Genomic DNA, 27,372 nt, shown 5'->3' with positions numbered 1-27,372 from the left:
CATTATTATCTGATTTAATATTGTGCCTATTCATGCGGCCTCATTTGTGAAAGAACTGATTGAATTAGGATCACACGAGCTGTATGGAGAATGGAAGCAATATAATTTTTACTAATCGCTGTGGTTGAATGAAGACTGTCAAGAAGTCTGAAGTTTTTTATATTACATTTTTACTTGTTTATGATTTTTTTTTTTACTGTTATGTTTTATTTACAGTATATTTTACGTTTACTTGTACAGGTGAGGTAGACATGCAACATCTGAAGTTGCATAACACAAGCAACTTTCAAAGGATGCTGGGATAGTTTTCAGCTAGAGGAGTAATCAGTCAGCTTCTGTCCAGAGGCGGCTTTGATTCTGTCCCTGTCTTATGCTGGTAACTCATATGGCCTTGTAGTGACAAAGTGGCATCCTTGGCTGCCCAGTGACATACAGTGCTACTGCAGAGTCCCATAATGAAATATATTAGTTAGAATTTTAAGCATTACTTTGTCACTTGAGAGAGGAAGGTCCCTGCTTCTGTGCATCAAGAGTCCTTCCTCCTCCCTTAGTACAAACACAACTCTTCCTAAATGAAAGCAACATTGTCTAGATCATGAGCCATCTCATGAAACATCCATAATATATGACAGCCTTAACAGCACATGGACAATCAATGGTGATCTACAGTATCAGCACAGAGACTGGAAAGCACTCCTCTGAAAATCAAGCTCAGAAGTCACACCATCAGAGGAGACAGTTCTGTATTGAGGTCGTGTTCAGAAAAATCATTTTTTCCCTTCAATGTATAAAAAAATAAGCAGCTTTCTCTCTGGGTATGAGCAGAGGCGTTCTTAGAGCACAACAGTGACCACAGGACCGTGAAGCTTTAGAAGAGTCTGCAAAAACACACGCAGTGGCTCGTCTCAGGCTAAGACGCCAGTCCGGTGGCTCTTTGTGGCCTTCTTTGTCTTTATGTAAAAACCAATGCTCGCCAATGATGTGTTATGTAAAATTCCCAGAGGCTTGATTTAAATGGTTGGATATCCTCCATGCTAGCTTAGTTATACTCCAGTGCATCGACCCTAAGAGCACATGGACGCTGCATGAAAAGCAAATGTAAATGCAGCCTCAGCTTCTTAGATAACAAGAAATTATGTCATGGTTTTTTTTCCTTCTTATTGTATTATTATAATAATAAATGAAAAAGACTAAACGGAGGACGCAGATGTTTCTTTTTATCCGTACATCTAGCCTTTCCCATGGCCCCTCTTAAAAGTCAGCCTTAAGACACAGATCCTCTGCCAGGGTCATGAGTGGCAGCAGACCCACGTCTGCTCTCCTGTAAATATCACACCCACAGAAATGTGGGAAGAAAAGAGGATTTGGTGGGGCCCATGCAGGTCAGCAGCAAGTCTCCTGAGCCACCCGTCTGAGGACTTGACAGATGACCAGGTGGTACTGTATTGTATATGACTGGGTTATGTGGAAAAATACACAATGTAAGTGCATCTGTTACATCTGAGAACAAATCAGAGTCTAGACAGGGTAGACAGGTGCCATTATGATGATATAGCAGAGCACTGGATATGCACAAACAAGGGCTAAAAATTAAACAATGATGCTACAGCAGATGGAGCTTGAAATGTTATTAACTATCAACATGAGGTATAGGTGAATAACATACTGATACTATTTTAGCAGTACATCTATGGGGACATTTCATAAAAACTATTTAGAGAAGATGTCTTTTTCTGTTTAGTGGATCAAAATGTGAAACTCCTGACCCACAAAACTCTAAACAGATCACACACAGGATCAATTTGAAGCCAAGCTCAAAGCATTTTAAAGTAGGATCAGATGTGTATTCATAACTGATCCAGTGCTTTAAAGTTTTGGTTGGTTTGTTCCTATGGTTAGTTTATGTACTCTAATACATTTATGTACTGTATTACTGTTTATGTATTATGGTGTAAGTCTAAGTTGTGTGCATTTGCATATAAAGTCCAAATTTTGCAGCCGGCGCTATAATGCTGTATGTTTGCACAAGTATTTGCCTCAGTTACTGTGCCACCTTAACAGCCTCAACCCGTCGTAGAGTCTACATTCCAAAAATCATAAACCCAGTGAAGTGGCGTCCCTTAGCTAGGTCCTAGTTTTAGAGATTTTGGCTAACTAGCAGCTAGCAGGCCATTCTGCAAACTATCTGGTATCAACATTAGCTTGCAATGACAACAAATAGCTAACTTCATGCAATAAACACGTTTAAAGAAAACACACTTACTGTCTTGTGCAAATTTCCTGCTCAGAAACAGCATAATCGATTGACTTCTGAGACTTTTTTTTTTTTCAAGTGGATCCCAAAATTTCTCATTCTGAAGCTTAAAAATTATGCTGTTGTTTTGTTTCTGAATACATCTTGCTAACCTGCCGCGCTAACATCAGAGCACACTTTTGTTGGTAATTTTTTCTAAACGAATCAATCAATTCAGAGACCTTTTAACACAGCACACTATGTCTTGTCATAGCAGGAAACCTGCACATGGATGTAATGACATTAACAAGAGTACTGATGCATCAATTATTTGAAGAGCAATTCAGCATTTCAAAATGTAATTAGATACATCTACGTCTGATAAGTTTAAACATTTATTGTACAAAAAAAAAAAAGATCTCAAATTTTGTTACAGTAAATATTTTTAACCCAGCTAGTTGCTACACCAGTTCCAACCAACTTTTTCCCAAAAGCATTTGACCTCCATTGAGGCCACCAGATGGTATGCTATATCAGCTGAAAGCACACTAAGAGAATTCTGAAATAAGAATTATACTTAATCTCTGGTAAGCCAACACATGCTTTGAAAATTGTTTTTTTTTTTTTCCTTTTCAGAAATGTAATTAAGCAGTTAAAATTAAGATCTTATATTCAACTGAAAGATCATAACATCCAATCTAATTAGACAGCTCTTTAATGAGTAGGTAATTAGCTACAGCATGGTGCGCACACTGTGCCATTGTAGCTTGAAGTAATACAGGGACACTGTTGACTGGGGCACCCTTTGTGGTAAATTGGTTCCCATTTGGGAAGCATTACTCACTTAAATATGGTCATGCTCAGCTTTGTACCTTTAAAAGACAACACTTAGTCATACCCAGAGGGTCAGGCAGAGGTTGAGACTGCTCATCGGGTTCATTAACAACTTCTAGGAAAAAAAAATTGTGCAAATGGTAAAATAGTTTCAAGTGCTATGTGAGGAAAAATGCTGTGTTGATACCAGGAGGTTTAATGCCTGGTTAAGATTCAAGTTTTAACTGAATTTACTGAAGTGTAAATGAATTTTTGCTTTCAAGCAGCTGTCAAGACAACAAACTGAGGAATGTACGACATAAAACAGGGCAGCAAGGTGAGTGAGTGTAGTCAATAAATGGGCCTATATATTTGCTTAGTCAATCACAGGAGATGCATGAAACAGCAAAGAGACGATACATCATAAGCTACTGCACATTATTTGTTTGAGGGCACGTTTCATCAGGCAGAGTCTAGTGGTCCTGTAGTTGAATGTTGCCTTTCCGTTTGCCCAGCACCGCCCCTCATCTGCTGAAGCCCGTCTACCTCTGACCTCCAGAACCTCACAGCCACTGCATTAATTTTCCTAAGAAAAATCAATCGGCCAAGAAATGGGAGGAGGAAGGCCCTCCTTATTACACCAGGCAGGACACACCCTCTGACTGGGAGTGTGCAGCTGTTTTTATAGGTAATAGTTTAACAGGAGTTGGCAGCTAGGGGACACAGAGATTGCTCATTTCCCCTGACCCCATAAATGAGGCATTCCAAGTAAACTTACACGTTCCTCAACATCATTAGAAAATGAGACAATGAGACATTTTAGGGTATTTGATGTGAATTTGTTCGTTGTTAATCACAAGAGGGGAAACATATGAGACTAATTTGGTTGGAAAGATGGCATTGGAGTGTTGAGGTTTGAAGAAGAAAATAATGCATTCAGTCAGAGGCAAGAGAGGCCATATGACTGCAAATTCCCAGCAGCGTGGCAGCTACATTTTTGTTTGTCTATTTGTGTGCTGGCTAGGCAAACAGACAAACATTCCCCAGAAATCAGATTAGCAAATTATGAGCCCTATCCCACTGTTTCAGCCCTGAGCTGCTTCTTCCTATCTCCTAATGAAGAGTAAGTGAAAAATAATTTAATAATGCAACAAAAGTGCTTTATGAGCTATTAATATGTCATACATAACATAAACATGACAACAACATTGGCCACACATTTAAAAATCTAAATAAACGCTGGGCAGATTATAGAGTTATAATAGTTAAAGAGGAAAGGAAGACACTGCATAGAGTGATTGTGATGGCATTGCTCTGACAGCAAGCAAGGATCATCTGCCCAGGGAGGGGAGGTGGAGTGTGTGTGTTTAAAATGGCCTATGTGTGTAAAATGTGCTGCACAATACCTGCTAATTCTATTAAGTGCTTCTGTGGTGTGGCTGTGTGGTTATGGGTTGATGTAAATGGACAGCTGGTTGACTAAACAATGCAATAGCATTAGAATAAGTTGATTGGATGACTGAGTGGGGTAGAAAGCCCAAGCCCAGCCATCTCGGCTTTGCCAAGTCCATTATGAGTATTGGAGACATCTTGATATCCGTCATGGGGAGCTGCCGGCCAACCAAGTGAAAAGGTTATTGTTTTGTATAGCCCATCATCAAGATGGCTGCCCACCTTGCAACATCTAGGTGTCTGTAACGTAATCATTGAAGAAGATGACAAACAATCCCCAACCTCTTTCAATCTACTCTGGTACGTTTAGGTTGTTTAAGGAAACACTAGTAGTTAACTGGCTCAAGGACAAGAATAGACTTGAGTTTTGTTTTGACTCTACCACAAATCCATCAGTGTCTGCTTTCATGGCATCTACCAATTTACATAAATCATTTTTAAAGCTGCAGGCAGCAAAAAGTGGAGGAAAACAAGAAAGTTTGACCAGGAAGTTTGACAGAAGTTTGCCACACAGACTTAAAGTACACACAGACTTAAAGTACAAACATTACTGATACAATGCAAAGTATGACAGCATAACTGCCATTAGTCAAGGCTAAAATTATACACACTCGTGTATAATTATATTAAATTGTGCTCTATGCTCTATTGCAGATCAGCCTTCACAATGTGTAACACACTACTTATAGACCTTTGCATACTACTACATTCAGTAGCAACACCTTTAATATTCTTTAGGGATGTGGGCAATCTGTCAGTCAATGAGCAGGTCTGCTTTAAGGCAATACTGGGTTTTTCATTGATGTTCATTGATGTTCGTGTCATGTGATGAAGGACCCATTTGTCACATATTTAATTCACTGGGTTAACCAAAAATAAGCATTTGTCTTTTTTTTTTTACCAAAACAACCTCAATGACATGCAATAATAACATTCATCCTCATTGTGCATGATTGAAAAGCATTTGTTTCAGTTATACACAAAAAAAAAAAGTCACACACTGATTTACAGTGAAAATGTTTCATGGCAGCTAGAACAAATCCATTGGATAGTCTTCCTTCCTGTGTGTGCTCACAGCTCCAGCTTTATTCTTATCAGGCTCATCACTCAAGAGTCAGTCATTAAAAGCACTTCTGTGGAGTGTGATTGTTTAAGTGTGTTCATCGGAGATAGATGTCAAGAGGTTGTTTATACTGCTGTAATTACTCCACAACATAGCGCTTTCCACAGGAGCCATGTGTTCTCTTTAAACTAGGGAGAAATTGCTTGGATTTAATATAATGATTTCCCATTGATATTAGCCAGTTGAGCGTGACAGTGGGCTCAAGCGGGGAGATCAATTCCCTAAGAACGTCATCTTCCTCAGACAGGCCAGGGTGCCAGGATGAGAGGGAGAATCACGGACCAGCACTTCTACTGCTGAGGAAGGGTGTTTAGAGGCGGGTGGCTCGCTGCAAGTGTCTCACCCATGCTCTCGCCCTAAACACTCCCCTAGCCTCCATCCTTCTGTACATGACACCTGGCAGGAAGCAATACATATATATATATATAGATATATATATATATATCTATATATATATATATGTACACACTTAGGCAAGAGAAAGGTCAGGTGGGCTGAATGTAGCAGGCAAACATGCGGTGGTGGTCTAGGGGCCTGGGGATGAATCACAGGAGAATTGGTGCATGGCAGTGAATGAATAACCCGCCATCGCTCCCCAAACCCCATTATTTCCCTCCTTCTCCAGCGGGGCCAGAAATTCATGTCTGCGCATGCTGCCAGTTCATTAGGGGGAGGATGTCATTCCTCTTCTGGCTGTGGCAGGGCAGGCCAGGCAGGCCCCAGGAGGACTCTGCCCTGTTTAATTCCACATCAACTGCTCCACTGAGGGCCTTAATCTCTGCTTGTGTGATCAATACTATATCAGTGTAAATTAAAATGACAATTTTAAAGTAATTAAGCCTGTTAATGCTCAATTCAAACGTCATTATTTGCCTGAAAGAAGTAGAGGGTAGCTGGATATGTATACAATGTGTGTGAGTTTTTGTTTTTTTTTTTGTTTTTTTAAGAGTGGGGTAAATTATGAGCCATGTTCACAGTGACAGGTAAAACACTTAACCAGCAAAGCCCAGTGTTGTGTTGCAGCCACCAAAAGAAGGGCTTAAAAAAGCAGATTAACTCTCCACCCATGTGGGCCCAGAGACCTCTCCAATTTCAGAGGAGGATAACCCAATTGCTGAAATCTGATTTGTACAACCAAACCCAATTATGGGCATATTAGATGAGAAGTGGCAGGGAGAGAACGCTTGCCGGGAGAGGCAGAAAAAATAGAGCGAGTGGAAGGGGTGGGAGAGGGTCCAGGGGAAAAAAGAAACGTTACACAATAAAAATGCACTTAACTATCGAATGAAGCCCAGCCATAATTGTGTGATTTGATTATTTTTGTCTCCCTCCTCACTCGACTTTTGAAAGGCTATTTAGAGTCATTGTTAGAGTGAAATAAATGGGGTCCAACCTTAACCTTGTCCCTGTGGCTTTTTGTGTGTGCGTATATGTGTGTGTGCCCTGTCTAATGTGAAGTGAGGTGATGTGTAAGTGAAAAGGAAATGAAATGATCACATTGTTGGTTGTTATTATGACAGGCTCACAGCCCACAGCCGGCGACCCTCCACTCCTCTTGGACCACACTCACCAATTACTCCATATCACACTGGTTAGTTGCCACACAGGGGTCGACAGCCCCACTTCCTATGGCGACTTGTGCTTAACTGAGAAGGAACCTCAGACCTTCCTGTTTCATAATTTTACTCAGTGTCCCTTACAAATGTAGTGAAGGAGGACATGAGGATAGTTGGTGTGGGTGAGGAGGATACAGAGGATAGGGTTAAATGGAGGCAGATGATTCGCTGTGGTGACCCCTGAAGGGAGCAGCCGAAAGGAAAAGAAGAAGACTCAGTGTTCCTTACAAATATACCTAGTCCAAATGACACTGAAACACACAAGTGTAGGAACTGTCAGTAACTAGCCCATCCTAACAGAATTTTCCTCTGTGGAAAGCGCACCTATCTCACACTGCTAATAAGTCACATGTTATAAACAAGAGGAAGCAGGTGATTAAAATTAAGACATTAGCACAACAGTATAAATCAGTCAGGGATATATCCATCACTGCTTAAGCTAGGTCACTGCAAAAGCAGACAGAATAAGTCTGTGATGCTGTTGTCACTGTTGCTGAAGCACCTCAGTGACAGTAGTAGTCACAGGAATTCACCTGGAGCTGCGGTTTTTTGGTAGTTCCACAGTAAATGTCCCAAAGTGGTGCGACTGTTTCAGATGAATAAGAATTGTCTGAATGCTAATTATTATTAAAGTTTACCAACATTAACATACAAGATCAGCATTTAGGATATAGGTTTAAGCCCTCCCACAATCAGTAAATGTGTGCACTAAGCATTGTGATCTCTAAAATCTAACCCACTTTATTACGAAGCTAAGCTGTGTACTCACCAACGCAGCTCCATGAATTATTAAATACATGCCAATAGTGAACAGATAGAAAGCATCCCTGCTGAAAAACAAGGACAATCTGTGGGTATTTAATTAGCAGGGTGGGTGCTCATATGCATGCCTGATCATGCAGGGTAAAGGAGACCCAGGGGCCTTTTGCAGGGCTAGAAAAAAATGTTGGCATTGTATTGGTTTGCATCCAAGCTCTCCAATCCATCACGCTGTCTGTTGACTGGGGTTTGCAGAACCAGCCCTTATTAATTATCAGCTCATTTGGAGACGGCGGGTGTCAAGGGAGGAGTGTGGGTGGTAGGTGGAAGGTCCTCTTTGATCAATGGAAGCAATCGCTCCAAGAGAACTCTACTGAGGGTGATTAAGGTCAATCTGTCCTGTCAAACTGGATGTTTCCTCCAGGAGAGGATGAGTGGATGCACCTGGGATGGAGCTATAGGAGGTGAGTGTGTTAGCTGTGGACAGCTAGTCCACATCGGTGAATCTTATTGGCAAGCATTAGTGAAAACATTAGTGATTGGTTTTCAGCCGAGGGGGTAAACATACTTACCTAAATGGGAAAGTAGATATACTAAAATACCTTCTACACAGCAGAATAGCCACATCTACTCAATGTTGCCTGTTTGAAAGCTGGCCACTTTATATTTAATTATTCCAGCTCTCTAAAGAGTTCGAATAATTAAGAGGTGTGTAAATCTAGCAAGCATGTACACACCCCTTACTCATCAGAACAGTGCTTGTTCCTCTCTCATTACAACATAGAGTTGGTGTTCAAATAAACCCATTGGTGTCCAGGCCAGTGTTACACTGGGCAGCCCACAGGTATGAATGAAGAAGGGTCCTGATACTGGGTGAATCCAGATTTGAATTTCAAAAAGGTTTGAAAAATGTATCTAAATGTTCTGTAATTATTTGAAGACATGGTCACTTACAGTGAGTTGTGTCTTGACACTTAAGAAGGGCTCATTTAAAATGACATCAGCAGATATTTAAATGACATTATTTTTTTTAGCTGGCAAAACATTTCTAAATACTTCTTTCTCACATACTCATTTATTTCCATTTTACCTACTTTACTGCATTTCAGACAGAAATACTCCACTACATTTTAATTTGACAGCTGCAATGACTAGAGCACTTCCACATTTTACACACAAAATATATGATTGTGTTATAGTGTAGTATAGTATGTTACATACTGTTGGGAGGTTAGCCAAATTTAGATTACAATAAACTGTTACTTACATGTATTACATGCATTATTAATAATAATTCAAATGTAAAACATATGTAACACTATAACACTACTTTTCTTGTCATATTGAAGTACATTACACGGCTAATACTTCATGATGTTTCTCAAGGAAAGTTCTGGATTATTTAGTTAGTGCTAAATGATCTAAGTACTAACACCAAACATGAAAATGAAATAGTATTAAAAAGAAATAATTAAATATTTTTGGAGTGTAAAGAGTCTGGGGTGGGGTGATCTTTTTTTCTCCTTGAAGAGCAGGATTGTGAGAGCTGTGAGGGCTCTCAATAGACAGAGGATTATGGATATCAAAGCTGAGAGATTAGCTAATGGGAATATAATGGCCACTGACTGCCTAGGTCAGCTGGGCTATGCAAATACAGCCAGTGGGAGAGGAAGAATCAATACGTATGGTTGGTAATGCTGCAACATACATGTATGTACGTGCACACACAGACATAAACTCACACGCACAGGGCCTGACGCCAGCAGACAGGAGTGAGCTTTCAGCAAAAGGATCCGGCTCAAGTGGGGAACCGGAGATATCACCAGCTCCGGCCCTGCTCCCTCTCACTGATGTCAACAGGCGGCATGTGATTCTCCCCGACGCCTGGCTCTCATCCCCCCAGCACTGAGATGCAGATGCTGGTCCAGCCCCACTCTCTACGCTCCATCAAATATCTATTCATCCCGCCTTGGCTACAAAACAGAACAAATGTCCTTGTGGACAATCAATAGTGTTGTGGCCAGGACAGCCAAATATTACAACAGCATTTAGATATACTGAGTATTTTATTTTCCTACACACTCTGACATCCGCCATTTAAGATGTGTGGATATTAACCTTCTTCAGATGTATGAGCCAAAGTGGCTGTCGTAAAAAGCAATTGACTGGGACACATGACGGCTGTCATCATCAAACTAAATGGAACATCGTCTCTCTTATATATCAGAATACCAATTTTGAGCGTGTCAGAAAAATTTCAATTTCAGGTGGGAGCGGAAGCACTCTGGCTCCTCATGTCTGGCCTCTCCCCTCATTTTCATTCCTGCCCAGCCAGCACAGCTATTCATCAGGACCTGGGCAGTGGACACCTCCTGGCTGCTCACAAATGCATGGAGCAGGCAATAAAATTAACCTTGTGGCAATTGTTTTCTCAGCCATTTGATGGCCCTGTGTCAGATCATCTGTTACAGCAGAAAGAGATAAAAAAAAAAAAAGAGTCAAGGTGGGATGTGAAAAAAAATTATGAGTCAGGTAGAGGTGTGGGGTTCAATGGAATGGAGCCAAATTAATGCCAGATTAGGGAGTCAAAACTCAATCAGTCAGCATTTGAGAGTAAGTGAGAAGATGGTCGCTTCTTGATTTGTGTCTGTGAACAATAAAGAGCATCAAGAGCCAGCTCAGTAGGTATTATGAAGACTACTCTGCAACAAGATGGTGAGATATTTTACTGTTTAGCCAGCCACCATCCCTGACCCGGCCCTTTCATGGGCCGAGAAGGGACAAGACGGAGAAGAGAGGAGGGTTAGAGGTGGGAGGAGGGGGGCTAAAAATCCTTCAGAGGGTGTTTATTTGCTCTCAACACCTCCTAAGCGATCAATATTTTTAATTTGGGTTCGAGTTATTATTTTTCACATCACTGCGCTGGGGAGCAGAGTAAAGTGGCTCATATTTTAGCACTAAAAAGATCGATATGACAGGCTCACCTTCACTCTGCCCCCTCGGTGGTTGGGGCCGCACATCATAATGGACGGTAGCAAGATACACCCAGCCCGCCTCATGCTGGAATCACATCATTATCTGTGGTTAGAGACCCCCTCCCACGCACAAACACACACACCTCCCCTCTGCCTCCCCCCGTGTGGATGGGGACACACACACACACACACACACACACACACACACACACACAGTGTACCACAACAGGCCACCGTTCACCGCGGGACAACACCACCTCCACCTTTAACAGAACTGATTTACTCCCCTCAGGCTACATCCTGTCCAAACGCAGTCACGTTGGTAAACAGTTTATCAGACTTCTGTTTATGAGTAGAAGCTCAGCGTACGTTAGTGGAAGTGTGTGTGAGAGCAGCCCATGCTCAGTGCAGCAATCTAGGAGGGCAGAAGGCTCAGTTCCCCTAGATTTGACTCCTTGTAATAAATGCATCAATTTCTCCACCTCTTTACACAATCCATTAATTATATCTACATTTTCAGTCAAAATATTCTCACACAGGGAATGCCCACTCTCTCTGCCTCATAACTCACATCTGATGGCAGATTCATTGATTGTCGCTCAACATGTCCAGAGTGTGTGTGTTTTGTATGTGAGTTCTTGCGTAGATGTTTGTTTGGCTTTGTCACTATATGTGTTTGTGTGTATGCACTTATGTCTGCCCTGAGAGTATGAGTGATGGGCGTGGAGAGTTATGGCCTGGCGATATTACCAAGCTGACATCTACTCCATTCAAGTGGCCTCAGTTGGTGCCGTACTTCTCACCATATTGAAATAAGAGCTCGCTTAGATTTAGTTTGCAATATTTTAACCTGCTTATACGCCTGCTGTGGTCTTTTTAAATGTAGCTGAGAGGTGGAGGAGAGAGGAGGGAGAGGAGGAGGAGGGCTGCTCCTGTTAGTTAACCTCTGTGAATAAAACCAACACACTGTAAAGAACCCTCCTCTTGAGGAGCCCATGTTCGCTGGAAAGTTTATAATGTCTACTGTACATGCACCCAGTTTTGTTTCATCATAAAACGGCACAGTTAAAAAAACAAAAAAGAAAACAGGCGATAAATGCGACTGAGAGATTTCTAGGCAATACCGTAAACACACTCACTCTGAGGCCCTGTCAGCACAGAGGGACACTAAGTGTTCATAAATTCCTGGCCGAGCTGAGCAGTACTGATGATTGCATTACAGCACACTGCCTGGAGGACTATTAAGGACTCACCTCTAGAGTCGAGAGACGCTGAGCTTGTGGCACGGACTAACGGTTGCTCCACTGATCACGGGGCAGCTAAGATGAGTGCAAAAGTCAGATATTTAGGCATTTAGTTGATGCCGCTAATTATTTTGTCAATCTACAGAGAGAGTTTTAGTGTTTGTTTCATCACTGTGTGCCTGTTCTAGGGCTACAAATGAACAGTTTCTCTCTTAAAAAATATAAAGACTTTGCCACCCACATTTCCAAAAATAATTCTTTGTATCTTAATCATTATTGTTCTGGTTCTTGATTTCATGTGCAAATTATTTGGCTATTCAATATAGGATCATAAAATACCTCTAGTTACCAAACACATACTGTACAAACCAAACTAAAAATACAGGTTATAAAATGATATATATGCAGCAGCAAATGATACAAAAGCCTTTAGGGCCTACTGAATTTTTTTTATAAAATTAATTCATTTTGATCTCACTGAACAAAGTATTGTGACATTCCCTGTGATGATCTGATTTAGTTCTGTGTATCTTCTGTTTCTGATCCTTCTGTTCAGATGCATCTTTTGCTGGATGCCATACATTTTGTTTTTGATATAAGGCAAATCAAATGCAATTTGGATGAAACTGGATTGTATATGACCCTGTCCTTCTCCAAATATCTGATAATCTCAGAAGAGCATAAGTCCAACATATTTCACATTAAATTAATAAACTGAACCAGTGACCACATGTAGCCTAACACTTATATCTTGCTTATTAAATAATAACATAATATCCCTTTATGCTCACTGCAACCAAACTAAAATCTGGTCAAATATAAACTTCAATTAAGTCGGGATTCATGATTGACTCCAGTCTGTTTTTCATCAGAACTGTATTACCATTTGCAGGCTGTATAAAGTACATTCTAACACTGAATCACTACTGAAAGCAAAAACTATGAACAGCTTATTTTAGATTCATGGCACAACATGGACAGAACAAAGTGCTTGCATACTACACACTGTCTCTAAGTGTAAAAACTCTAACAACTACATACACACGCACATACATGCATATACCCACAGCCACAGGATAAAGGAGACAGCATGTCCTGTCAAGCCAGAGAGCCTGATTTATACTTTGTCGCTGGTCTCATTTCTGTCCTGCAGACCACAGACATGAGGGATGCCTTTAATTTCCTATTAAAATGCCCTGGAACAACTGAGGGCTGAGAAGGCAGCGTGTGCCGCTGTGTGTCACTGTCTGTGTATGTGGATAGCTTGATTAGACTGTCTGACAGTGTGTGTTTGTGCATGCAGGTTTGCAGGCGTTTCTATTAAGCTGCACAGACACCAGAGTACAAGTGGTGTCAGGAAGCAGTAACATTATTGCACATCATTCCAGATGACATGGGATGCAGCTCCAGGGCTGGGCCCACGATAAATATTAATGGCCAAGAACAAGTGGATTGGGAGTTGAGTTATCAGGGCGGGCCTTCCTAATTGACATTTTACCTGCTGTATACCTTAACAGAGCTGTAAAACACCACGACCGGCCTCTGCCGTAGGGGAGACATGTCAGTCAAGCTTTCCCCATCACTGCAGTCTTCCTCTGGGAGGAGAGAAGGAGCTCCAGCTCGCCTCTCATTCTTCACATTCACCATCAAGGTGCCACACACATAGCATTTCAACCTTAAGAAATTATCAGCATGTGCAATCTGAGGAAATTAATTTATAGTTAACAATAAAGGCTACAGCCTTCTATGCATTATGTATCACATACATTAACAATAACAATTTGCTAAACAAATAAATCATAAATAAGTCTATGGTACATCCGCCTTTCTGACTAAAAAAAATATATATGTATATATATAAATAAATAAAGAGAGAGAGAGAGAGAGAGATAAATAATCAGGACTGAAAATAATGATGTTTAAGAAGCTGCAACCAGTACTTACTCAACAGCTGCTGATTAAGTTATTTTCTGTCTGATTAATTATTTTAATTCTAAAGACAAATATCAATCATAAGAGAAGTTGACTTATGTTCCTCTTTCACTGACACAGAAATACAGTTCAAACACATCCCCACACTGAGCAGACATGTAAACAATGTGTCTGGCCTTTACCCACAATCCCTGCATTACTATACTCCTGCTCATCTCAAACATTCACCTGTCTGCTTCCAATGAAACTACACACAAAAACACAATAACACACGCACTCATACAAGGTGGAAGATCTGGACCCAGAAAAGTCTTCCCACTTACATTATCTGAAAATTGACAGGCGGGGCAGACAACAAACAATTATCCCCAGAGCATGGGGGAAAAAATCGAAGATTGAGAAAACAAATATGGGTGATGTCATCAAAGCTAAATGGCAAGCCCTGTGTGAGAAAGACTGGAGAGTCTATTCATATTTACTGTTGCCAGGATTTCAATATCAACATCATAGAAAGCACATCAGATGTTTCTTTTTCCACTGACTGATTCACAAAGAGAAGCACAAACGGCCATCTCTATTTGATGAAAATGAAAATACAACAAAAAGGTTAATCTATAGACAAACACCATTAAATAAACAGCTCATAATACCGGGATATTAGCAGTGCTTATATGAAATGATAGATAATTATACTTTGTAAAGGTCAATGTTTATAATATTTTTTTGAAAAGAGCAAATGTGACTGGGTGTTTTGATTTATGAGTATTTGTGGAGGTGCAGTGTAGCATGGTGATAATGCAGAAAACATGGAGGAGAACTGAGACAGATACAAGTCAGTGATCACAGACAAACTGGAGCAACAGTCCATATCTGAACCAAGTCAGTATGATATTCTGTGGTCCTTTTCTTTACCTAATCTGATGGGAATGCAAAAATGATCACCTGAGTAGGATACCTGGAGTTTGTCAATTAAGCATCAGATGTAAAACTAACACTTCCTATGTAAACCAAAGGACTATTACAGAGAACAAGAGTCAAGTCTGCTGCTACCGGTCTTAGCTTTGAGCATTTGGCTCCACCAAGAGGCCATATTCAATACAACTGCTGAGCTGTAGAAAAAAAATGAATGAATGAAAAGGGTCCATTTTTAAGATTAAACTTACTAAGTATAATTCCATTAATGAGCATATTATATTTACAGATGTTACACATTATTCATTTGTGTGTCACTTAAACATGAAACATAACAAATAAAGATGATAATATATTAATTAGCATCTTTTAGTGGATAGTGTAATAAATTACACATTTGGGCCTGTGTGTTTTTTGCCTGTATACTATCATTTTATTTCAATTAAAACCACTATTACCATTATTAAAAACAGCAAAGCTACTGTTAGGGAACCCAAGATTTGATCATTAATTCTGATAACTAATACAGAAGTAATTTTAACCTGAGCACCTACAACAAAATTATTTCCACATATCTATTGCCATCCTGTGGCCATCTGCTGTAACTACATTGTGAGGGAAAAGTGGCACACAGGCAGTAGTTCATTATATTGCTGTAAGGATATTAAGCTGGGATTTCAGTCTGTAGTTCATTAAAATGTATTACAAACAATTAATCTCTATGCAAAATAAGTAGATCTCACTAATATATATATGTATGGTTTTCCTTTCATCAGCCAACAGCAACAGCTGAAACAATGTATTGTCCTGCTTTTAGTCCATCTGTGTGTTGTAGTTTATGCTGTATTCAGAATCTGATATGACCCCCCCAAATAATGCCCTTTTGAACATAAACTCATTTCAAGCCATTAAAAACCACACACCACAGCTAAACTTTCATAGTTAACACGCATGCATCTGGCATGTGATAGTTTTTGCTCAATCAACTGCAAATCAACCACTAGCTAAAATTCCACCACAAAAGGATCACAAAAGGAGAGTCACTTTTGGGTGATCACAAAAGGACTTGTGTGATGGCACGTGTTCACAGTTGCGGTCTACAATATTTCCTTGTTTGTGGCATCAGAATTCAGAGAAGTGAGGGTCTGTTAAACGTGCATCAAGCATCATGCTTTACAAAACTGGCATTGGTACTTCAACTGCTGCAGCAAAGTGGTTTAAATTAAACTAAGTACTTTTTGTAATATGGGAAATTGCTTTAGAGAAATAATAGAATAGTTGTGATACTTTTGAAAAATGTCTAAAATATCATTTTGTAATTCTCAATCTTGTATGGTGTTTATTTAATGATGATTTTTGGACGATCAGTCCACTGATGTATCAAAACAGTGCTTACTGTGAACTGCTCCTGGGATTTGTAGTTCTCATCGAGGTAGATGCGAGCTCTGTTGTACTCCTTCATGGCATCACTGGACAACAGCTCTCTGATGGAAAGAACAAATAAAGATTTATCAGGAAGTGTTAATTAAAAACAAATCCACGTGTTTCTCACTTTGACCTACAATTTAAATAATTCAGTTTTAAGTCAAGTAGTTCTAATTTATCCTGATCCCAGATTTTACACTATAAGCAAGTTAAATAAATTAGAAATCACTAAATTTGTGCTGACGTACAGCTCAGATGCAACCATTGGAGGGAGTAGTCCACTCAGTTTAAAACAGACCCCTCCCACCTGTTCCACAAGCCATTAAGTGGGTGTTTCCTGATGAGAGACGTTCTTCCACTATTACCTCTATGCTCTAATAAGTTAGTCCCAATAACGACATTATGGCACCAATACTTACTTGACAAAGCAGTCTACATGTGACATGGATGCCTCATAATTCTTCCCACCCACCTCTTGACAGTGTACTGCCAAGAAGTGAGGCTTATGTGACTGCACTGTCTGCAAGGGAAAGGAGAGAAAAACAGGTCAACAAGAGAGGAAAGGGACTAACATTTCCACTGCACTTTATTTTTCAATTCAAGTGCATCCTTAACAGCTGTAACAACACTGCAGTATGCCCATTTGCTCATAATAAACAAAACCTAATAAGTTGAATTGTTCAGTCAAGTGCCTGGGCCTCTACAATTCTTCCTAAATCGACACTGTGACATGCTACTATATTGACACACGACAAAGTGCCTTACAAATGTCGGCGGTAGGCACTTAGTGAGCTTGTTCCACAAGTGTAACATAGACTTCTCTTCATCTACAATAAGGGATGTGCCTGCAGCTCTGTATATATGTACAATAGGGTGTGACATATGCTTACACGTCAATTCTCGTGTCGACACATCACTCACCATACGACTAACAATTGCTACAGACTCTGGGTGTGTAGGGAATGCTTATTAGAACATGTGCAAAACCTCAGCAAATACACGGTGCTATAGAAAAGAAGCTTTGGTGAAATTAAAATACATGTACATGACTGTTATTAATTAATACAAATCAGTGATAGTGATTCAATACATCGAATTACACGATTAATTTCCTGCAGGCTTTCGCAGAATAACATCACCTCATGTTGCTTCCTTTAAAATCCGTCTTACACATTGTGAGATGTTTGTGAGCACCCTTTCAGAGGTGTTCAGAGCAGCTGATATCTAATGGAAAATCAATACAACAAAGTGATTTAGAGCATGAAACAAGCACTCACAGGTTCGGGCTTATGGATGGTAAAGATGCTCTGTCAATATCATCAGGCACTAGGGGGATGTGGGGGCTACAAATGGTCCCAGGACCTAAACAAAGCCCTGCTACTTTACCAGCACCCCACCTTTGCACTGCATTATGCTCAGGCCGAGTCAAATAAAAGTAATGTGCGGCAATAACACTATGGATTTTCCATCGACCTATGGCTCATCACTTAGCTCAATGACCCAACAGCGGGGTCCTACAGCAACTCAAACTTGGAAAGATTAGTGGACCTATCAACTCATGTGAGAAAAGGTCACACTATGAAGGAGCTTACAGCTAATATCAGGCTCAAATGTGACATGTGGGTCATGTATGTATTTGTATGCGTGTGCACGCGGACATGCACATGCTTGTGTAAATCGCCTCTATACTATTTATCTTTCCAGAGTGAAAATTAGCAGAAACTCTAGTGCTATCAGCCCAAAACCAAACATCAACCTGGTGACTTTGCTTTACTGGAGTAAACCTGTGACCATTATCTAATTAAAGCTACCACTGCTCAAAAGAAATTCTGTTGACATTTAAGTCTAATTATTAACAACTATTGTATCTATTAAACATAATTTTATGATGAGCAACAACAGTAGTGGCCCCTTTAAACAACCCTTGTGACAGCTGCTGTGGCAGTGGCTGTTGTGGCAGTGGTAGGAAAGATATGCCTGGCTGTGCTGTCATTACTAACAGAGCGCTGCCATGTGGGGCCATTTCTTAACCTCACAAGTATGTCAGACGTGTCAGTGTTTCATACAGAGGTGGGTCGTTTCATCCTCTCTCTTTTTCTCTCCCTTGTTACCCAGACCTGATTCCTTAATGTATTTAGCATGTGGAAGTTTTTCTAAATGTTTCCACAACTTAAGAATATGTGCTGTAATGAATCACAGTTAAGGATTATGAGTTATCAAGAGTCACTCACTTTAGTTAAAACAAGATACTGGCTTAGTTTGGTGCCACAAATGGGTCCCAAAATTGGTGCCACAATTTTATATGAAATGCTGATATTTCAATAGTTTCTGTGGCTATGTCTTTATCAAAAAATGTTATTGCTTTGTCTCACTTTGTCTGATATGTGGAAATGTTGCTTTGTTGGCTTTGCATGATCAGTTAAAGTCATCAAATTTGATGATGCAATGCAACAAACCTGCTTACATTACTAAATAACTGATATAAAGCTGAAAATGTAAATATGTTATTTAATTAGCAGTTACAATTATGAATATTGTATATATAAACCATATAAATTATGTTTTTTTCTGTGTTAAGAAAGGAACAGGTCAGAACTCTGTTGAAATCACAAAAAAATAATGCTTAGTTCATTATGATTAGAACTAAACTGCAATTCAGAGGAATACATCTATGCCGCTGTGACTGGTGAGTCTCTTTAACTGCAGACATGAACATTATTGATAACTCAGATATCATGACAATTTTTAAAAAATGCTTTAGATTTTTACATGGCACAGAAAGTGTCCTACTCAAAGTGATCAATGAACTTAATTTATCAGCTGACAGAGGAGAGAAACCGCATTTTTATTATTTTAAATCTTAATGCAGCTTTTGATACAGTTGATCATAACATCCTAATTGACCATCTTAGGTGGACATAAAGGAAACTGCACTTAATTGGTTTCACTCATATCTTTTAGAAAGAACCTTTTGGTTCACAGCCCACATTACCTGTGGTGTACTACAGGGTTCAATTTTAGGTCCAATTTTATTTTCCATTCACATGTTTCCACTTGGTCGTATTATTCAAAAACACAATGCCTTGTTTCATTGTTATGCAGACGACACACAGATGAACCTTCTATTGAGACCCACCCCAGAAGCCAGAAGCAAAGCTGACTAGTGTTCAGTCCCCCATATCCTCCACTTAGCAAAAACCCACAGCCAAAAATCTAGTTGTAATTTTTGCTTCTGATCTCAGCTTTGCCACTCACGTTAAGAAAGCTGTCCAGTCCTGTTTCCTTCAACTACAAACAATAACCAGAATAAAACCGTCTTACAACACTTGACCTGGATAAAATAATCCATGCCCTCATTTTCTCTAGACTAGATTACTGCAACACCTAGGCTAAACTACTGCAACACACTTCTTTCAGGTATCATCATATTCAGGTCCCTTTCTCACCTCCAACTAGTCCAGAATGCAGCAGCTAAGCTTCCTGCTGGTTTTAACAGACATCAGCACATCAGCCCAATCCTGGCCTCCCTCCATTGTTTGCCTGTCTGCTTTAGAACTAATGCTAAACTTCAACTGATCACTTTTAAGTGACACCTGGGTCTGGTTCCTAGGTACCTAACAGACTTGTTGACCCCTTATGAGTAAAGTGCCACCAAAACATTTAAATGAAACATCAACTCAGTGATATGATGACCTTCAGCACTCGCTGCATGCATCTCTGCATTTAGAGACCGCAAGACTGGATGTGGGAACCTGATACAATCACTGGCCTGTGATGGCCCAGAGGAGTTTCCAATGCAAATTGGCTGTGGGATTATTCAATTCAGTGCGGTGTGATGCAAAGCACTGTTCATGCTGCAGCAATACGAGATTCCCATTTAACCAGTGTATTGCGCAGATATGGAGCAAGCGAATGGTACTGCTTTGCTTACATGTAAATGACAGATGCTCTGAGACAGGGAGATTCACTTGACAACAAAAGCCTTTGGCATTTTATGTCCCAGGGCTCCCAAATGAGGAGGACATAACCTAGGCTAACCCTGTAAATTAAGATGATCAATGTTTTTTGCATTTCCACACTCCTTCCTGTAATTTGCTTCTTTGATGTTCATACCAGTGAAGAACACTTCACAAACTGTGTTTCATTTTGTTATATCAGGACCTACATATATGAGTATGTACTTGCTGCCAGATGACAATACCTGTTTCTCTACACCACTAGAACCTTACATTCTGAAAAATATTCTTGGAAATTATTCATATTACATTCCTATATCTGCAGACATGAGCTGCAGTTCTCTTGGAAAAGAGACTAACACAGTTCTGTTTTTCTCTCACCTGCCTAAGTGAACTGAACAAAACAAGTTAATGTTGCAGAGTTTGTATTCACTGACCTACTGGAAAAAGTAATCTCTGCAAAAAAAAAAAAAAAAAAAAAAAAAGTGTATGAAAGATACAAAAAGAACAAACGGCAGATCGAAGGAGAAGAAAGCATAAACACTGTAACAGGTTTGCAGTAAGCAGGTGCAAACATGCCCAATGAACTATGACCATGGTGTGGCATAAAATAATTTTATTTCCTCAAGGAAATTGCTGATGCACTTAACAAGATAAAACAGCTAGGATACACAGATATGCAATACAGACACATATATAAAGATACACAGAAAGAGTTTAGGTACCAGCAAGCAACTTACTGCAGTCAAAGTTTAACAGCTTTTAATGCTTATTTTCCAGGATGCTACGCTATAGTGCAATGCATTTTTAGACATAAAACTGTTTTAGGTCTCTTCAAACGTTTCCTAATGAGAAGATGAGCCTACATGATTAAAGCAACAGTGCTGATTCAGTTTGCTGGGTGTGAGACCAGTGTTTTCCTGTGTGAAACACTTGCCTTTGGATTCTTGCCAAGTCAACTCAAATGAGAAGTCATAACATTACATGTCAATGAAAATACAATGTGCATATCTAGTGAAAAGCACATCGCAGTTTTTAGAGTTCATGACCAAACAGCAGGCTAGCAGATGGACTAGAAGACAGTGAATTAGCATGACTCTAGATAACCATCACTGCTGGTTGCTCCCAGCTGCGTGAAGTTCATAGTCTGATGCTTCTTTCCATGACGTCAGAAGGCAGCGGCAGCACAGAGTTGGCATGAAGCTACAGGCCTGCCTGGTTTACATTGGAGCACACCTCTCTCTCTACGTGCTTTTCTTTCCCTTCACTCACGTTAGCAGGTTTTCCTCTGAAGTGTGCAAGCCTTTAACAGGGGCATGCTTCTCCACGTACAAAGCATGTTTTATGCTCATGATATCCAGTAACCTTACTGTTAAACAAATAATAATAGAAGACTGGAATTACATGGCAATCAACATGTTTTGACATTTTAGTAACAGAAATAATTACAAGGAAGAGTATAGAAAAAGCCAAGAAAGGCTCAAACAGGCAGGGGCCACTGAGCAGCTACACAGATGTTTGTTTGTATTCGCATTTTCTAGCTTTTAACTAACTGCATAGTCTGAAATCTGGATGTTCTTTTGGCATATTGAAAAACAAATCTGCATCAGATTAAGGCTAAAGAATTTAATTGCACTGGAAACTGAATTTCCCTTTAGGGCTGAATGAAGTTTATCTTATTTTATCTTAAAGCATGTCTGTGAAGATTCTCAGTGATCCAGGTGAAGTTATCTAGAAGCTGAGTCACTGTGTGCCAGTTGCCAGTTAACTGTTATTCTTCTCTTTAGCTCCATTTTTGGCTTCAGTGCTCCCTACGTTATGCCATTCCCCTCTGAATCACATGACAATAGTCAATTACTGTACCACTACCACAACTCTACAATGCTCCAAAACTCAGTATCAGGATACACAGTGTTTAAGTATCCAGTGCATATATATGCATGCACATTTGAATAAGTTTATACACTTGAGGCTAAGCAGAATAACAACATTCAGGCGAGTGTAACCTATTTATGTTTTCAGGGTGAATCTGGACTCATTTCTGTTAGTCCATGGACCAGTGCATCCTTGGAACACTAAATAAGGTCTCTCTTGCAAAGAGATACTATATCTCAAAAAAGGTTAAATAAAAATAAAAAAAAAAACAAATAAGACTGTGGTTTTCTTAGCAGCGTTTGAGTTGTTAATTTTTTTGGTTTACATACTGGTCTGACTTTTTCAGCTGCCCCCTAACCACTGTCACACTGTCAAACAGAAGCAGCAGTGTAAGTAATAGAGCACAGAAAGGAAACTGTCTCTCTCCCTGTCTCCTACATTTCAAACATGAACATATAGTGTTTTCTTAACTCACTAGCACTGGCACTGGTGTAATGTACTTTTACCTCACTGAAGTGTTAGAAACAAGTCTGTAAGGTGAAAAAAGATGGCAACATCTGAAATATTTGCGTTCATCTGTGGGTAACCAGTGAGAGGTTTTTACGTTGGTTCTATATAAATAAAGTCAGATATAGAAAATAAAAAGGAACGGAAAGTTCAAAGCCTCCTGTATCTGACCTTTCACAGCCATGGAACACTTTCAGTGAAGTAGTCTTCACGAAGTTTATTCATTCATTAATTAAAAAGGTCACAGCTTGGGACTATGACAGGAAAATAAATGTCTGGATCGCATGGAGTTATTCCAGGATACTTCAACATATTAAAGTTCTGCTTGGAAAACCGCTGTGAATCAAAACACTTCCTGATGATAAAAATCACCTTTAGCCTCAAGAGCTTTGTTTGAGAGTGGAAATTTGTCTTTTTAATTTCACATTGTTCTGTTCTCGCTCTGCTGCTCCTCTTTTCTCTCACCTGTAGCAACACAAATTTGTTTTTGTATTGTATAGGTGTTTGAGCTGGACGCTATCCAGGGAGGATCCTCCTCCTGTTTGGATTCTTTTGCAGTATTGTTGAGACATTGCCAGTACAACATCAAGCTACAGACATTCATGGCTCTAAGACCATTTCTCTGGCACTACTACTACAACTAATACTATCAGTGAAACACAAATCAGTACTGGGCTATGTGGCCTTATAGCCGTGTTGAGCTATGCTAAAATTCCACCCACCCTTACTGATAAATTTAGAGATTTTATCTCTCTATGGCAACCTGAAATTTTCTTTACAACTTTCCTGTGGTTGTGAAAAGGGAAAATCTGCATACAAATGCGTTCTGAAGATGTTTTCATTAAATAGACGCTTCCAGAGTGAATATGTCTATGCAGACTGGAGAAGTTAAAGCTGAGAAATCAGCATTTATATAGTTTTTGAGAAATCAGCATTTATATATTTTATATATTATATTTTGTCTCATTCTTTCTCAAAGTGTTTCTTTCATCACCTTTTTGAGTTTCTATCTATCTAATGTGCATATTTTGCAAAAGAAGATGCATTTATGGAAATGAATTCAGACCTTTACTAACACAATGACTGACATGCTTCAAACTTCAGCGGTGTGACACTAAGCCTAAATGCTGAGGATTTTTTGCTGTCCTTTTTCAACAAGCATGCATAGCATCAGCTTTTAACTATTACTCATCTGCAGCTCCGAACTCAGTTCATCTCACATTACACAAAAGAGGGTAGCTAGCATTATAGCATCTGTCTTTAACAGGTTGACAGCTTGCTGTGTTGACAACAAATAACTAGACTTTTTAAAATTTAAATTTAAAAGTACAGGCACAAATATAGCACAGCACAAATTTCACCACTAAAGCATACAAGCCAAAACAAATACAGAGGATATAAATGCTGATTTCTCAGCTTTAACTTCTCCAGTCTGCATAAACATATACACTCTGGAAATGGCTATTTAATGAAAACATCTTGGAGAATGCATCTGTATGCAGATTTTACCTTTTCACAACCACAGGAAAGTTGTAAACAAAATTTCAGGTTACCATAGAAAAACTATTAGTGTCACTGTCTTTTCTCTTTGCCACTTTCAACAGCACTTTCAAAGAGCAGTTATGAGTTCTAGCTGCCTCACTTCCCTTACCCCAGTGGAAAGAGTTGTGGTTAGTCGGGTTCCTATGTAGATGAAAAGGTAAGATATGAAACATGACTGAGCTTAAACATTTGCTTTCTGACAAAACAATGCATATAGAAGGTGAAAATAAGGTGAATGTGATCACAGCACCTTAACCGAACATTAGTCTGCAAGATTCTCTATGAGATTGCCAAAATGGATCAGCTTATTGTGACAAAACGTAAATAAATATACATTTTTAATATATGCATTAGAGATTTTCAACAAGCCAATGCTTCATAGATTGAAGCACAAAGGTTGTAGTTATAATGCAGGAACCACATGCGACTTAATCTATAGAAACTCAAATGACAAGAAAAATCACACGAACTAGCCGCAAGGTTATTTTGTTCACAGTGTCATGACAACACTCAGCTGTAGAAACATGCCAGGCCTACTGGATCACTTTCACTCTACCACTACCACAGCCAATTAAGGAAGAATGATGTAGAAAAATAAGCAGATTAGGCTTATGTTACAATGTAAAAGCTGCACTATAAAGCAGTGCACTTTACATCTGAACTGACCAGTGTCACCATTTCATTTTCAGATATACAAAACAATAACTCCCCACTTTATTTTTAACACACTGACACACATCATGATAGTAAATGTAGCCAAGAACTAAGATGCTAATGTACCAGTTTAGGACACGGTGACAAAAACTCCAGTAGTCTATATGCTACTGTAGATCATCTGAGTTTAGCCCATTGTGTTAAGCAGAAGTTTCCCATTTCAGCAGCATGACTTGACTGGTCATGTCAAGATCTGCAGGTGGGGTGCCAGCAATAGCAATACAGAACAGCTGACAATGACCCAGATTTGGAACCCAAACAGTAATATGTTACCTTCTGGACTAATATTAATACATACTTGATATTTAGATACTGAAATTAGTTACCTGGTAAAACTCCTTCAGCCATGTTTTCTGGAGATTTTCGGGCTGAAAGAGAAAAAAGGAGAGTTATTAGCAACATCAATAAGATTATTTTCTGACATTTTCTAACAAAATTAAAGATCCAGTGTGGTTCAAAGTGTGGGTTTTAACCACTTTCAAACGCCAGATAAGTTGTACTGGGTGATGTAATTTGCTAATCAGAAGAAAACATACCAAATTTACATCTGGGTACTGTCTTGTTGGACATTACTTTTTATGTCTGTACTGGCGCATTTTCTCATACATAAGTTGGTTGTTATAATGATGTAAGAGTAGGGGATGTACTGCTATATGTCTAATATGTATACAATCATGAGTTGTCTGTATAGCTACTGACAGGACGTTGCCTCCCTCCACTTAAAAGTATCTTTCTCACAGGGTCCTGAATCGTGTTCTCCAGAGCACTGACTTGCCTTTTGTCACATCTCTCTTGTTCTCTCACCTTCTCTTACTCTTCCTTTATTTGTCACTCCCTTCCTTTCTCACTCTCCTCCACTTTAAAAGGCTATTCCCAGACCTGGACTTCATTTGGTTTGTGTACTGGAAACAGACAGAGCCCTGGGCAGTCTACCATTTAAGGAGAGATCTCCCGATGTCGATAACCAGGTCTGATGAACAGCTCTGTGTGTGTGTGTGTGTGTGTGTGTGTGTGTGTGAGTGTGAGAATGTGAGTGTGTGAGTGTTTGTCCTAACAAGACAAGCCTAAAATAAAAATACACAAGGGAGCTGCAGGCTCCATTGGGATCTTCAACAAATCCCTAATATATTACAGAAGTAGGTGCAGTCTCCTTGGATGACAAAATCAAATACATAAAACAACCTAAATATTTAAATATAATTAACTTTTCTCTGAAATTATGGCTTTATGTTCCATGGAAATCTCTCAACGTGTCTTAATGTAAGTTAAGACAATGTGCAAAATCAGTGCCAACATCAACTTAATATCTGATTAAGTGATGTTAGACATCACTGAACCAAAAAGTAGGACATGTTCCCCTATCATTCTAATTTGATCATATCTAAATTGACTTAATGGGGAGGATGGGGAACACATTGAAAAGTCAACTTCTCTACCTAGAAATTGACTTTTGACCTTGTATCCACTGTTGCAAAAATGTGGCATTAACTAAAGCACAAAATTTGCATTCAAACCTAGAAGATCTGAAAGCTGCCCATCAGAATTGTACAGCAACAAGGTACTGTGGTAAAAGGTGATGTTAAGTTTTGTTTTAAAAAAAAGTAATTATGCTAAGCTCAGCAACTCAGCCTTCTGGCTCTATGTCTGTACTTAACAGAGTTAAGGGAGTGATATCAATTTCCTCATCTATTTCTTAGAAAGAAACGAAACGTGTGTACCTATTCCTTTAACATCACAGATGCAATTATTACTCAAGTTTGTTTCATGTGTGTGTAGAATGTATGAGTTGAAATAGCCTGCACTTACACACATATAATGCTAACCTACTCACAGATTAATAAATGCAACCAAAAGAGTATGCTTTATATTTGTTGACATTTCCAAGGGCACCTAAATGTCTCAAGACTTAGCAAGTGTGTCTGTGTGTGGGTGTGCGTGTACGTGTGTGCGCCACCGTCGCAGCCTCAGCCAGATCAGACACAGCATACGTCTATATAAGGACATAAGCACTGGACCTTGTCATTAGTCACATGGATGGAGGAAGAGAAAAAGAGAGCAAGACGGAGACAAGCACATGGAGGAACAGAAAGGTTCAAAACCAGAGAGCTGCCACCTGACCATCCTGGTAGTGTTATAAAGGGCTGAACGCAGTCATTACTTTACACTGACAGGTCATACTCATACAGTACATGCACAAGCTGCTGTTATACTGTTTGCTGCGTATCATGCAGAGTGGGTTGGAGTTGGTGGCTCCTGTGTCTCTGAAGTTTAGATCCCAATCCTGTGAAGTGTGG

General features: G+C 39.5%; 1 protein-coding gene across 1 annotated transcript in view; it reads right to left on the bottom strand.

Annotated features, from left to right (window-relative positions):
- inpp5a (inositol polyphosphate-5-phosphatase A) overlaps positions 1–27,372 on the bottom strand; it is a 123,970-nt gene that overhangs the window by 63,223 nt on the left and 33,375 nt on the right. The window contains exons 2-4 of the mRNA XM_026309146.2: positions 25,405–25,446; positions 16,904–17,004; positions 16,456–16,543 (exon numbers count right to left, since the gene is read on the bottom strand). Of these exons, the coding sequence (XP_026164931.1) occupies positions 16,456–16,543; positions 16,904–17,004; positions 25,405–25,446 (231 nt within the window). The remainder of the gene's footprint in view (positions 1–16,455; positions 16,544–16,903; positions 17,005–25,404; positions 25,447–27,372) is intronic.

The sequence above is a fragment of the Mastacembelus armatus genome, chromosome 15, assembly GCF_900324485.2.
Source record: "Mastacembelus armatus chromosome 15, fMasArm1.2, whole genome shotgun sequence".
Lineage (NCBI taxonomy): Eukaryota > Metazoa > Chordata > Actinopteri > Synbranchiformes > Mastacembelidae > Mastacembelus > Mastacembelus armatus.
This window is presented reverse-complemented; position numbering and strand designations above follow the sequence as displayed.